The following is a 15375-nucleotide window of genomic DNA, read 5'->3' as shown; positions in this document are numbered from 1 at the left end:
ATTTACCTTTTTCATTTGTTTTTTATATTTGTAAATTTCAATTTCTTCTTATATTCTATCTTATAACCTTTTCCAAATATTTTAATACTATAGTTTAATTATGCAATGTACTACATATTTTGTCATGCCTTTATTCTTTACTTTTTAATTTGTTTTCCTTATATTTATCTTTTTCATTTTTGTAAAAATCTATTATTGGACTCGGGTGTTACATATATTATTTATTTACTTTTTGTGTTTTTTATACCTATCTCTGTACATCCTGTCTGTTGATTTTTCAATTAATAAAATAAAAAAAAAAAAAAATAAAATAAAAATAAAAAAATATATATTGAGTGTATGTATATATTGAGTGAATGCGACAATATATATCAATATATATATATATATATATTGAGTGAATGCGATAGTTGCGCTTCGACCAGATAAAACGTATTTTAAATTGACAACATCGAGGTTTCGTATTCTGCTATTTTCTCCTCCAAAACTGGACCAATTTTTAAAAAAATTTCATCATCGGTATGAGAAAGATACTTTCTGTGCATCTATCGGCGTATTTTTTTTTAAATCGACCGTTAAATAAGCACGCTGGACTCATTTCATGGGTGTAAAAAAGAGGCGATTTTATAGATGTTTGGCGGCTCCTAGCTCCTATAAAAAATAATCAATCAACAAAATAAAACGATAGATGCACCCCAATGGTGGTTATCCATAGCATATTAAATAATAATTTCTCTAGTGCCATAATTGAGGAAGGGAGAAGTATAGTACGTTTGTATGGACAAGGCGCTGCTGTCCAGCCCTCTTAAGAGAGATTTGAATGCTGAAAAGTACTACAAATGAAAGATAAAATACCCGACTATAGATTCCAATATTAATTTTGAAGTATAGTACGTTTGTATGGACAACGCGCTGCTGTCCAGCCCTCTTAAGAGAGATTTGAATGCTGAAAAGTACTACAAATGAAAGATAAAATACCCGACTATAGATTCCAATATTAATTTTGAACAGAAAATTGACATATTTTGAGACATCGACCGAACAATACCAAGATATAGAAAAATCGCGCGATTTAAAAAACACATATATCTCTGAATCAACATTTTTTATTACCAGATTCGTGTTTACTGGGCATAGATCTATACGAAAAGTCATATCTCGTATCTGAACCATTTTTCGTGTCGAACAGTGTAATCTGAAAATTGACAGAGCACACGACCCGTCAGACCCATCGTGCGGCAGGCGGGCGCGGAGAGGAGGGGGTCGGAGTGGGGCCGGAATTCCAAGCAGCGGCGCGCACTGCGACTGGCGACCGGCTAGCGTGGAGTGCGGAGTGTGAGTGTGGAGTGCGAGTGCGGAGTGCGGGTGGAGTGGGGAGTGGGGAGTGGGGAGTGCGGGCGCGCGGCTGTGAGTAGAGTAGTCGCAGTCGCAGTCGCAGTCGCACTAGTCACTAGTGAGTGTAGTCTCGCGTCGCGCGCTCGGTGTCTGTGCGGTGTCGATCCGGCGCGCCTCGTTCGGGGGGGGGGGAGTGCGCGGGTGCGGGTGATCGGGAGTGAACCCCGTGGAAAGAGGACTGGGGATTAGGGAAGAGGAGAACGCAGGGCCGTGCCATGGCTCAGTCTCAGGCGGGAGCGGTGGGGGCGGCGGCCGCGGAGGGCGGCAACCTAGTGCTGCGCGTCGACCAGGACTCGGACTCGGACCTGCAGGCGCTCTTCGACAGCGTGTTGAAGCCGGACTCGAAGCGGCCGCTGCAAGTGCCGCTGCGCATGCGCCAACTGCCCAAGTCGTTCTTTATGCCGCCGTCCACGGGCTCCAAGTCCCCGTCCGTGTCCCACTCGCGCGAGAACTCCGCAGACTCCGCTTTCGGCTCGGGGGGCGGAGGAGGCGGAGGGGGCGGCGGGGGCGGCCCTCCCCTCGCCGTCTCCCACTCCCGCGCCCACTCCTCCCCCGCCTCCCTGCAGCAGACGTACGCCGCGGCCGGCCAGAGCCAGCCCCCCCAGGCCCAGACCCAGACTCAGACCCAGGGCCAGGCCCAACCCCACCGACACATCAAGCAGCGCTCCTACGACGTCTCCAGCGGCCTCCAGATCGACGACGGCCCTCTGCCCCCCGGCTGGGAGCAGGCCCACACCCCCGAGGGACAGGTCTACTACCTCAAGTCAGTACTATTATAACTCACCTGTTTCGAACCCCAACCACCTGTTGCATCCCCTACCCTACCCTACTCTACGCCACCGTGCCATACCCTACCCCAACGCGAAACCTTTTACATATCCCACGATACGTGGGGGACTTTTTTTACTCCTGCCCCAAAATATCATATCCAATGTTTTCATAGGTAATCGGATAAATGCATTCTCGAGACATCCAAACTTTCAAAGATGCTCAAGAAGAACTAACGCAATTCATAGAATTCCACAAAAAGACTAGAGGATTACTTGAACTTATTTTTTTTATTCAATCACCAGCACATTTAGTTCTATTTGATGTTTCTGATTTTTTTTTTTTATAATTTTAATAATATCTTGACCTTGAAACTACAAATAAACTACTGTTTGATATTCGATTATATACGAATATTTGGAACCCCTAGTGCTAACCATTTTTTTGTTTTCTATTGCGTAAGTCTCCTTGAGCGCTTTTGAGAATTAGGATTTCTCAAAACTGCGCACTATTCAGTGCATTTTCATATTTAAGTACAAAAGCCTACCGATATGCTAAATTTTGATTACAAATACATCTTCGTGAGTGCGAAACTCGGCTTGTTTATAAACAAAACATCGATTTCAAGTGAGATTTTTTTCGTAAATGCTAACTTATTTTAGTTTGTGGAATCCATTTGTATGGAATATGGTTATTTTAAAATTTTCATCCACTTGGAAGTATAATCCACGTGACAAAAGATGCTGCAATTTCACTGTGCAACAGAAAAAATCACGTTGTTTTTTATTACCACGTTTATATTAGTTTCACTTTGCTATTGTTTTGGCCTAAAACTATTGCGATCGCTTTGAAATTTTGCCATTTTGAGATTTCAATTGTTATTCAATTGTTGCTTTCATGTTTTAAATATTGTTTTAGTCAAATGGCCGACGATCGTTACGTTTCATACATATGTATTGTACTGTAGCTGTGAGAAAATCAACAGTGCATCCAATCGAAACAAATATATCAGCGTATTGGATTGAAACAAACCAAATTCAAAACAAAACAATTCTTTTGTTTTTGTTTGCATTTTTTTTTTTCGCCAAATGTAAACACTCGTCGAGGACACTTCAAATGTGTAGATAAAATAGTATTGTATTTGTAAAAGTGAACTGATAACGTAACTTTTTGAAGTAGGCATGCATCCTTGTTTATTGACAAAAATGTAGCATCACAAGTTTTCGGAATCAGTAGATGTTGTTTAAAAATACATAAAATACAATCATGATTCAATATATGTATATCAGATATGAAAGAAACGGTCTTATCTCTGATACATTTCTCGTGAATCCATATCACATTTGTATACTGCTACGAAGTGCTACCAATTTTGCTTTGCTTTTTACTTGAAATTTGAAAGTATTAAATACAAATTGTGACCCAATGGAGTTAAAATCATACAAGATACACGCATATGTGCAATTGCAACAGTTATTTGAAATCCTTGACCTTTTGAGATGATTGCTTTGAATTCGTAATCTATGTATGTACTTGCAACTCCCTTACATATCGATATCTTTTATTTACAATTTTGTTTTGATTCGTAACGTCGATCCTTGTTTACTACGATGCGACGATATGTTGATGTTTCGTTTTGCAATTTTACATAATTGCAACCTTGATTTGTTGCATCGCTAGTGATTATTTTCATCGGAATCGACGACCATATTAGAAGAAAATCATATCTCCTTTGGAATTCGTCCGACGCATGCGGGGCCGTACAACGTCCAAAAATTCCACATTTCCTAAAATGGAATTTTCACTAAAAACACCCACGATGCACCCAAAAGAATGATTGTGAAACTATAAAACAAACACAATTGCACATATTCTTATTTTTCCCCACACATGTTCTATCACCTCACATATGAGTAGGGATTGCAAAAATACCGGAAATTCCGATGCTGATATTATGCAAATAAAAAAATTATACTTTCGATATTTTTTTTAAGATTAATCAATTTTTAATAATAAAAAAAACATTACTTTCGATATCCCGAGCACCGCTTGCATGTTTCAACGTGTTTATTGAAAAATACACCAAACCCAATAATTCAAATACGATATAAATAAATAAATAGGATATTCGGGTACAAAACTGTAAAGTAGGTACGTCCCAGGTATAAAGGATTATATTTTTAAATAGAAACTCGTGTTATCATTTGTGATTTTAAAATTTTCTTATTTAAATTAAAATTGAAAGCTTTGAAACTTTAAAAAACATAGGGGGTAGTAAGGGGGGCGTGATACTGAAAATTTTAACTTAACATTTTATTTAACGATAAGTATCGGAAAACAGCTCAAATTAAAACAATTTTAAGGACGTGTGGCGTGATAAAATAAAGAGAGATTGAAAACAGTTTATAAAAGACGTTTTCGTAGTTTTTAGCCATGGAAATGTCGTTTTCGACTAATAAAATATACGAATTTGAAAAAAATCGGTATTTATGTTTTTAATACCGGTATTACCAAAGGCTTATTTTCGGTCAAATAGTGATACTACCGGTATCGATACTTTCGGTATTGCAATCCCTACATATGAGTATGAAAATGAACTATTAATCATGAAGATACTTCAGCTTGGAGTTTATACGTTGTCTTGGGAAGTTGATTGTGCTTTAACTATTTTTATATTTTCTTAAAGTTCAAAGAATATTCCTATCCTACCTCTATTTAATATGAGAAAATCTGATTAAAAGCCAAGAAAACAATTGGAAAGAAAGCTTAAAAGCATAATAAATCATAGGAATAGACGTTCTCGGTATAAACATTGTTGAAAATGCAATTTGTAAAAGGTAACTTAGAAAAAAAATGTAAACAATAAGCAAAATTTCACTCCTGAGAGTGATTTGTGGTGATGATAAAAAAAAAACACCCTTGTAAAAATGGATTCTTCCAGCTATAGAATGGTTACAACATTCATTAAAAAAATAAAAATGAAAAAGTTGCGTGTTGACTGTGTAATCGTCTCAAGTATTGGATACATCGAAGAATAGTCCTTTTCGTCCTGCTCACGCTGCTTGAGTTAAAACGTGTATTTGTATTGTTTTACTCTGAATTGGCAACGTCGCTGCTTTTGGCTGCTTGTTTGCTGCTTGCTGCTGTTACTGTAAACTGCTGTTGACGATGATGGCCGCCGTCGCTGTTTTAACTTCAACTTCGTCATTACAATTTTTGTGGTAAAATCCGTTACCGTTATCTCCGCGATCATCGATGACGTTGACAATCATCGGCGCCCATGATCCAAGTCCACGCGCTTTGATCTCCACCGTCGGTTTCTCGACAATTGTGAAAATTCGATATCGATCGTCGAAAATCGAACATGTGGCAGATGCTGAAAAAAAAAGCCGGTCACCTTGTTTGTTTGTTGTGTGAATTTTCGCTCGTTCTTTTTTGGGCTCTTTGATGAAATTGGAAACTGGCAATTCGATCATCACACGCTTCTGTAAAAACACTGGCCGAAGAGTGTACAACACCAATAAACAAGAAAGGCGGGCGTGTTCAGTGTGGACGCCTTATCTAACCGAACATAATATACGTGGGAAGTTGACGCTAAAAACGCAAGTTTATGATTCACACGACCCGACTGGAAAATATCAATATTTTCAAACGTCGAATTGGAACTTTTTTTGTGTTCTAATCAACATGTGAAAAGTCGTGGGCTGCGAAAACAATAGTTTTGCGGTTTCGTCTCCCACGCTCCTACCTTGCGATTTCGTCAGCGGCGCTTGTTTCTTATGAACACTTACTTCCACATTGGCATCCACTTTAGTGTCCTCGTGTGACGCCAAACGGATATTGGAAGTGGTGTTGATTGATAACCGCCAATGTGCTTAAAAAGCCTTGGGTTCTGTTAGGGATTTCAAACGACGTCGAGAGATTCTTAGAATGTATCGGATGTCTTCTTCGAGAAGGGACTATTTAACACATCCGTCAAACTATCCTACTCAGTGACGTGGGTGGGCTATGTATCGAGATCAGAGATCCGCATAGATGTGAAACATTGCATTAATTTGGATAACGAAGAGAGAGATAATGGAAGTTAAAGGAATCGATGGGAGACGAAAGTACTCAAATGGTACCCAGCATAATGTAAAATGTCACAAGAAAGTTGGGAGGACGAAGTTAGGAAAGTTCAGACCAAAAGGTATATAGGAAAGCGTAGAAGAGGCTTTTATCCATTAATTTTATTTTATTTCAATCGAACATGTACACTCACCTTTACAGATCGCTTCAAAGCGATGAGTGTACTAATACAGATACAATACAATAATACTATTAATACAAGCGTCTTTATACAATGCAAATTCATACAAATATCATCCTCAGTGACGATTATGGAGATATTTTTGTAGCATTTTATTATAGAAATTGGTGAGCCGAAAGTACTCAAATGGTACAAAACATAGTGTAAAATGTCACAAGAAAGTTAGGTGGACGTAGTCCGGAAAGTTCAGACCTAAAGGTATATAGTAGAGGTTTTTATCCAGTAATTTTATTTTATTTCAATCGAACATATAAACTCGCCTTTACAGATCGCTCCAAAGCGACGAGTGCACTAATGCAGATACAATACAATTAATACAAGCATCCTTATACAATGCGAATGCATACAAACATCATCCTCAGTGTCATCTATGGAGAAATCTTTGCAGTATTTTATTGTATATACATTGGCAAACCTCAAGACGCTGAATTAATTGAAATTGGAAAGGAAATGCCATTCTACAGGAACCGTTTCCATAAAAATCAGAAAAATTGGCAAACTCTGAAAGGAAACGATCGACCTGGAGTCACAAACCAAGGTCTGGCCAGCAGCGGGACTTGAACCCGTGACCACGCTGCTGGTTGATGATGAATTACTGAAAATGATGACCCAAACAAGATTTATATCAATTACATATCTGTTGTGCCGGTTTTTCATGATACAAGTAGCTTGAACCAAGTAACTTGGACGTTACTCGCAGCGTGGCAACAGGTGATCCAATTGTTTTTATTGAAGGCTGACATCCGACCCGAGCAAGTTGAACCGCGCTCAAATTTACTTGAGTCAATTAAAAAACGATTGGATTTTAAAAACTAGTACCGACCAAGGAACCCGGTATTAAGAGGGCTGGACCCCAGCGCCTTGTCCATACAAACTTATTAGACTTCTCCCTTCCTCAATTATAGCACTAGAGCAGCGTTTCCCAACCTGTGGTACGCGGTTGATGGTTGGTGGTAGGTGAAAAAAAATCAGTAATGGCGGACATGCAGGAACGAATAATTTACAATCATAAAAATATAAATATTTTCTATATCTAATATATAATTTCGAAGAGACTTAAGTTTGTATCTTTGTTTGGGAACTTCGAAAACAAAATAAAATTTCCATGACAACAATCAATTGGTTGAATATTATATTTTTTTCGATTAAAATAAATTTAATAAAAAAAAAACAAATGAATATACATACATATACTATTAGATTTCTCTTCATATATTTTAATAAGGGAAATATAGAAATTGATGGAATCCAGCTCCAGACTTAAGGGTTAATCTCACATCATTTGAACCAAATTTAAAAAAAACTAATACAAGTATCTCAATAAATTTATTTTGTAAGGAGATTTAATGAAAAGAAAACATATTATATGTACATTGTAATTTTGTGTTTTTATAAAAAAAATCAATAATATTTTTACTATCACTAATAGAAGTATGACAAGATAGTAGATAAATATATTAAACTTTGAGCATATTATAATTGTGACTCAAAAAAATTTTTTTCCATAAAATTTCTTACCAAAACAGATCTACATATTGCGTGTATCTTGTCTTCACATTCCTTACCATGCAAATACTATATATAATAATTACTTTTGCAAACACAAATTTCATGAAATACAATCATTTTTATATGGTGGTACAATTTAGCGTTATGTACTACCAAGTGGTACGCGAGTCAAAAAAGGTTGGGAAACGCTGCACTAGAAAAATTTTTTTTTGCTTAATTGATTTTTTGATTAATCAAAAAAAAAATTGAAACATGCCTATGATGGATATAAATAGCATATTAAAAATAATTTCTCTAGTGCTATAATTGAGGAAGGGAGAAGTCTAATACGTTTGTATGGACAAGGTGCTGGGGTCCAGCCCTCTTAACCACTTTTATCTAATGTCTCCAGTGTAAGTCAGTTGTATTGTTTTACAATTGTTAGTTAGACTAGTCGGTTTTGGCTAGGTGAATGTAAAATTTATGTATGTATGTAAGAAAGAGGTGCAGCCGTCTTGTGAGATTTTCTCAAGGCTGACGGACCTACGAAGGGTTCATGGCAGAGTTGCTAGGAAGCCCTGGCACTGGTCTAGACCAGACGCCCTCAACCTTTTGAGGTGTTTTGCTGTTAAATTCGGCGAAGTTTACGCGACACATTGAGATTGGTCAATGATTTTCATCCGTTGAGACCTTGGGACGTGGGCCGGAGGGAGTCGGTTGTGGACCACTGATCTAGACTACAAAGTTTTTTCAAGACAGACGAGTAAATAAAAATAGAGCCGAGAGGTCACCAACTCGATTGTGACCGGCCGTGACGCTTTGTACACGTTGTTGATTCAAACTATCACGGCAATCCTTCGACTTTTCAACACTGCATAATTCAGTGTTTGGCTCTAGATTGCCAATCATTTAGAACGGTCATGGCTGGGATCGTCGACTGATTCATCGTAGGACAAAGGGTTGCAATAACCAAACTGAGTTCTGAACAAACCCTTTGAGTGGTGACGTCGTTTCTGTTGAAAGCCCGCCACGCTGAAAATTTCGCCAACATTTCCTACTAGGATTATTTAGAAATCCAATAGAAAGCAGGTATAAAATTGTAGCTAATCAAAACAAACCCTAGATAACTACCGCCGAGGATTTCGAGTTTTGTAAAGGTGTGTTTAAGCTCTCTGATATATCTTGCAACAATATAAAATAAACAAAATAAGTGTATTGATGAATGTATTTTTCCAGAACTAGTTCCATCTTCTTCATTGTTGTTAAAATGTAACGCTCACAATCTAAATGTCAAGCCACAGTCTAAAATACTCAGTAGTTAAGGGTTTCCATTGGGAAATTCTGCTATGGTTATAAATTCAGAAATTCTGATGTAAACCAGTCTTTATAAACACGGATTATACGACCCATGTTCAATGCATGTTTTACTAACCTCGTCTTAGTTCAGAATCGATTTTGTCGTCTGACGAAGTTTGGGTTCTTATCCGATCGTTTTCAAACTTTGCCATTTTGCTCGGTTTGGTCATCAATATAAGTGGAAATGACGTCCGCCATTACCGCGGTGAAAAATAATCATAATAGACACATTTGAAAATACTGCATCTTCCTTCATGGTGACGTCTATCGTCCACACTGCTCTGATCGTTTTTTTCCTTTTCGCCCCCCCCCCCCCCCTCGTGCTATGGCAGATTGAGCACTTTGCCATACTCATGATCAAATTTTACGGAGAGAATTGGTGATTTCTTAATTAGGTTTTTTATATATTGTCTTTATTTTATAAACAAAATATAGAATAGGTTAGTTTTTAAAAAAACATTTTTTTATATATATATTTTAATTTTTTTTTCTAGTTTTCAATGCTACCTGGAAAGGCTTATCGTATTCTTGTTTGTTTTGTACATGCTCAAAATACAACGCCTATCGGCGTTTTCCAGGCCCATGTACTTGTTGGCAAAACGCCGATCGGCGTTGGTCAGCATTCAAAGGGTTAGCTCCTATGAGTGGTTCATCGGCATTCAATCAAATATGTATTGAAGTAGTCCGGAATTAAAAGCTAGTTGTAAGATTTAACATGAGGCATGTTTCTAACGAAAAGGTCCGTTCCTAACTGATTGTAAAACACCAATGAAATCTAAAGAAATTTCATAATCTTAATGTACGTGACAAAGGCCAAACTTCCCATGAACTAGTCGTCATTGCCGACGAGTTAAAATTAGCAAGTATGATTTTGACAATGTTCCCATAATAGTGTTTTCTGAGAAGGGCCGGATTTTTTTTATGAACCTGTTAGTCGAATGATTATATTTATGACAGACAGCAGGTGCCTTTTGCCGGCAATGATGTTTCACAATAACTGTTATTTATGAGAATTGATCATTACAATTAGATTTTTGGCATATTTATCTCTATACATTTCGTATAGTTGAAAAGTCTAAGCCTAATTGAATAAAATAAATTGTTTGAGATCTCCGAGCAGTCCATCATTCTGAGAGACATTTGAAAGAAGTTTTCACGTCCAGGGATTTACTTTTTGCAGCTTTGCAACTTTTTTAGCGAGGGGAGTTTGTCTAGACGGGATATGAAACGAAACGTTTTTGTTTAGTGAGTCGCAGTTGCTATATCTGTCGGTTGTTTTGAAAAGTTCGACAGTTTGTGTTTGGTCTCTGACGTTTCGATGCGCATTAGGTATAACGGTGTGACTTATGACTAGTCACCGGAGCCTGAGGGGGCTGTGTATTGTTCAAAGGTTGTAAATGCATTGTTAAAGGTTTGCCGAACAATGGATAGCACTGTGACTATCCTACCTCATAAGTTATGACCGCGATAAAGGATGACAGGTGGAGAGTGGAGTATCGTGGAGAATTTTTATAGACAATACATAGTAGATACAGGAAGAAGGGGGGGGGGTGAATTTTTCTTAATTGAGACTACGCATCAGATCTATAAAAAAAATTCTATATACATTTGCCACATAAAAGTTGACACTTATCGTGCGTGGCCTTCCAAACACGGTTCTTTTTCACCTACCTGATTTTTTTTTACATACACGACCAAAGAACAAATAGTTTTTTTTTATTATTATTATGTTCTCTTATTGCTATGACGGATATTTGTATGCTTGCAACAATCAACAAATTCGGACTAGCCGAATTTGCTTCAGAGTAAGGGGATGTCGATTTTATTGTAAACTTACGGTTTGTAAACCAAAATACGGTTGATCTGGATTTAATAACCAGCATCATATCTCCTCAGTGATGAGATAAAATTGGCAAACTCTGATAAGAAACAATCGATTTGGAGTCACAAATACCCCCGAATCTAACCAGCAGTATGGCGGATCGAACCCACTGATCACTTGGTGCTTTGTATATAAGTATGCATATACATGTATGTATGTACATATATATACATACTTATATACAAAGTCTCTTTCGGATATTATATATTAGATATACATATAACCGGTGGCGTGGATTAGTGGCAATAGTAGTTTTTTGTTTGTTTGTATAGAAACAATTTCGACTGCATGAGACATCATTGCTTTTGTTGCTGGGAACTCACCAGCTTCCGTCAAATCGTCGACAACAATCATAGAAAATAATTTAAAACAATGGAGTTTTCTTATATGGGATGGCGAGACTTGGTTACGGTCTCTCGCCGGACCTTTTCCCCAGTGACCGCGGACTAGTGGTTAGTATCAGTGGTGTAGTCGGACCAGGTCGCCGCCCCGGCACTTTGATTGATATAGACATTGTTTTTCGAGTACAATTAAAAAATATTTTGACTAAAATTTTGTATTCCGAATATTGTGAGCAGACTCTCGTTCTAACACTCGATGACCACAAGCGAATAGTAATCTGAGCACATTCAAAACTTCGAAAGAAAACATTGTTTGAACTATTGACAATACGCATTTGAGCTTAGATAAAATGAGGGAACTCTACTTAAATGAATAGTCATCTCTAAATTCGCATGTTAAAATTTGATAGTTTTTTGACATATGTACATGGTTTTAGCATTGCTAAAAGGAAATGTTGCCGTTGACACACAAACACAGGTTTTGCAAAATCAAAGATGTTGCATTATGGAAGTTTGTATAAAATATAAAAAAATACATAATAATTTCAACAAGTAAGAATATTTAAGTATTTGAACTACCAATATTAGGATACAACATTTTTTTTAGTAAGGAAAAAAGCGGAGGGGGGGGGGGTCGTAAAAATTAAACACGGACCTGGTTCTTTTTTATTTAGCGCTACACCACTGGTTGGCATATTACGCTTTCGAGCAGAGCGGTCACGAGTTCGAGTCCCACTAGAGTCCCGCTGCTGGCCAGACCTTGGTTTGTGACTACAGGTCGATTGTTTCTTATCAGAGTTTGCCATACTGCTACATATGTAGCTCAATACTAGACAGTGGGAGTGGCTCAGCTAAGCAAGTATGGTCTGCTCGCCGGTTTTAGAAGAAAGTGGCGGGCGCTCGGACCTCGAGTCCTCGTCTGCATCGACACCGGTTGTTGCGCAACGCAATTCGGTGGCAGGAGTGTCTGCTTCGAAAAAGGAAAAAGCAAGTGTTCTGGTTGGCGTCGTCGGCGCCGCGGTATTTTGATTGGGAGGAGAGCGTCGGCGCCGCGGCGCCGCCACCACAAATAAGCGTCGAGGAGCGCCGGAAACAAGGTCGCCGGCCTACATTCTATTTGCGAGCGGGACCAACTCATTCACCACACACACCCATCGTCACCAACGGGACAACACCATCCACCACTGACCACCCCCACCCCCATCCCCACCCCCCACCTCATCTCATCTCACCTGCCCACCACCCAACTCCTCCCAGACTCCTGGACGCCGTTCAAGGGTCGCGACCTTGCCGAAATGGTACCCACACCCACTGCTGCCGTCCGTCAAGCTTCTGACAGCTTCCGGAAACCCTTTGTTCAAAATGTCTTTAGCCAGCAGTATGACTTGGTGGTGGCTTTTATGTTTAGCACCGAGAAGTTACTGAATTCGATCCCGTATTAATCTTCAAAACTGCTGGTCAGACTTGGAGATTTGTGACTCCAAGTCGATTGTTTCCAATTTATCTGATTTTCATTGTTAAAACGGTTCCTCCATCAAATTGGCAAAAATCTGTTCAAAACGTCTTTAGCCAGCAGTATGGCTCGTTAGTTGCTTTTTTGCTTAGCACCGAGGGGTTACTGAATTCGATGCCGTGCTAATTTTTAATACTGCTGGTCAGACTTGGAGAATTGTGACTTCAAGTCGATCGTTACTTATCAGAGTTTGTCAATTTATCTGATTTCATTGTTGAAACGGTTCCTCCATCAAATTGGCAAAAATCATCGAGCTTCTGAAGGCTTCCGAAACGCATTGTTCAAAATGTCTTTAGTCTTTGCTTTTATGTTTAGCACCGAGAAGTTACTGAATTCGATCCCGTGCTAATCTTTAATACTGCTGGTCAGACTTGGAGATTTGTAAAGTCGATCGTTTCTTATCAGAGTTTGTCAATTTATCTGATTTTCATTGTTGAAACGGTTCCTTCATCAAACTGGCAAAGATCATAAGGGCTTCTGACGGATTCCGGAAACCCTTTGTTCAAAATGTCTTTAGCCAGCAGTGTGGCTCGGTAGTTTGTTTTATGTTTAGCACCGAGAGGTTACTGAATTCGATCCCGTGCTAATCTTTAATACTGCTGGTCAGACTTGGAGATTTGTAAAGTCGATCGTTTCTTATCAGAGTTTGTCAATTTATCTGATTTTCTTTGTTGAAACGGTTCCTCCATCAAATTGGCAAAAATCATCGAGCTTCTGAAGGCTTCCGGAAACGCATTGTTCAAAATGTCTTTAGCCAGCATTGTGGCTCGGTGGTTGCTTTTATGTTTAGCACCGAGAAGTTACTGAATTCGATCCCGTGATAATATTTAATACTGCTGATCAGACTTGGAGATTTGTGACTTCAAGTCGATCGTTTCTTATCAGAGTTTGTCAATTTATCTGATTTCATTGTTGAAACGGTTCCTCCATCAAATTGGCAAAACTCATCAAGCTTCTGACGGCTTCCGGAAACCCTTTGTTCAAAATGTCTAGCCAGCAGTATGGCTCGGTGGTTGCTTTTATGTTTAGCACCGAGAGGTTACTGGGTTCGATCCCGTGCTAATCTTTAATACTGCTGGTCAGACTTGGAGATTTGTGACTTCAAGTCGATCGTTTCTTATCGGAGTTTACCAATTTATCTGATTTCATTGTACAATGTGTAAAAATGTATGTACAAGTCTGATCCATATAATCCAACTTAGAGCTGATAAGGTTTTGGTCAGCATTCGTATACCGGAAATGGTAATTTTAAAGAATATTTCATTATTTTATTTTTAACTTTCAAATGTTTATAAGATTTATAGTAGTGTTTCGCAGACCCACAAGTCTTGGGTGTAGTCTCGATGTGCTCGTCTAGGGCCGATCCATCTCCATTAGGGCGGATTCTGGACCAGAGCCAAATCGGCTGCGGCAGGGGCGACTCTTCGTCGACGACACGTTCACCTTTTGTCAAACATAATCCATCGAGACTTTCATTTACCCGTGCGATCCGTCTCGTTGCGCGCGGTGAATGTCTCCAGTCTGCGCTTTCACGTATCGGACTGTTGTGTTTCAATGTTAGAATCATTATCGTCATCGTCATCATCGCCGCATAGTCGTGGGACGCGTCCTAGACTCGTAGAGTTTAAAATCGTCGACGAGTTCGTTGACTCGTCCTTGATGTGTGCGGCGTTTTTCTCCGCGAGATTAATGGACGGTTGGTTGGTGGTGGTCGAAAAATTTATTCGGTTTTCTTAACGGTTTCCGGTTTTGATGTAATTGCTGTCAAGGCTGTCCAACTTCGGATGCAGGTCGCTTTTCTTCCGATAGAACTTCTAGTCGACTTTGTGTCGCCGGTTCATGGCGGCTATGAGATTCAAGGAGATTTCTCCTGAGATTCAGATCGTTAGTACTTTCGGATAAAGTCCAATTCAATATATTCAATATACTCGTCAAATGACGTATTTTTATGAGATTTCTTAATAATCATGCTCATTACAATTACAATTTCGCTTTTCCTTGAGGCCTCTTTCCCGGTCAGTCCATCGACACTCAAAATTATAAAGATCAAACTGCACACATCTCTTCTTTATCTTTGAATTTTTTAGCATATTATTATGCATTGTTCATTTTTTTGCAACCGAATAATCTTTGACACATATTTTTTCTCTTTTAGAATTACCCAAGTTTTGTTTTCCATACATTTATAAGTTGGCTACCAAATGTTTTAGAATAATATCCGATAATTTACACTCAAGGTGGAAAGTGTCGTATTCAGGCTCAGCAGCAACAATTTCATTGAGAAGTCGAACAGCTCTTGGAATAGGAGCCATTCGATAAAGAA

The 15375-nt window shown here is 38.8% G+C and overlaps 1 protein-coding gene across 2 annotated transcripts in view; it reads left to right on the top strand.

The window, feature by feature from the left end:
• The first annotated feature begins 1418 nt into the window (after positions 1-1418).
• Positions 1419-15375, top strand: part of yki (Transcriptional coactivator yki) — an 86809-nt gene continuing 72852 nt past the window's right edge. For both annotated transcript variants that reach the window (XM_077442689.1, XM_077442680.1), the window contains exon 1: positions 1419-2158. In XM_077442689.1, coding sequence (XP_077298815.1) covers positions 1611-2158 — 548 coding nt within the window. In that variant the 5' untranslated portion in view covers positions 1419-1610. The remainder of the gene's footprint in view (positions 2159-15375) is intronic.

This window comes from Arctopsyche grandis, chromosome 1, assembly GCF_051622035.1.
Source record: "Arctopsyche grandis isolate Sample6627 chromosome 1, ASM5162203v2, whole genome shotgun sequence".
Lineage (NCBI taxonomy): Eukaryota > Metazoa > Arthropoda > Insecta > Trichoptera > Hydropsychidae > Arctopsyche > Arctopsyche grandis.
The sequence above is the reverse complement of the archived record's forward strand: the minus strand, read 5'-3'. Positions and strand labels throughout refer to the sequence as shown.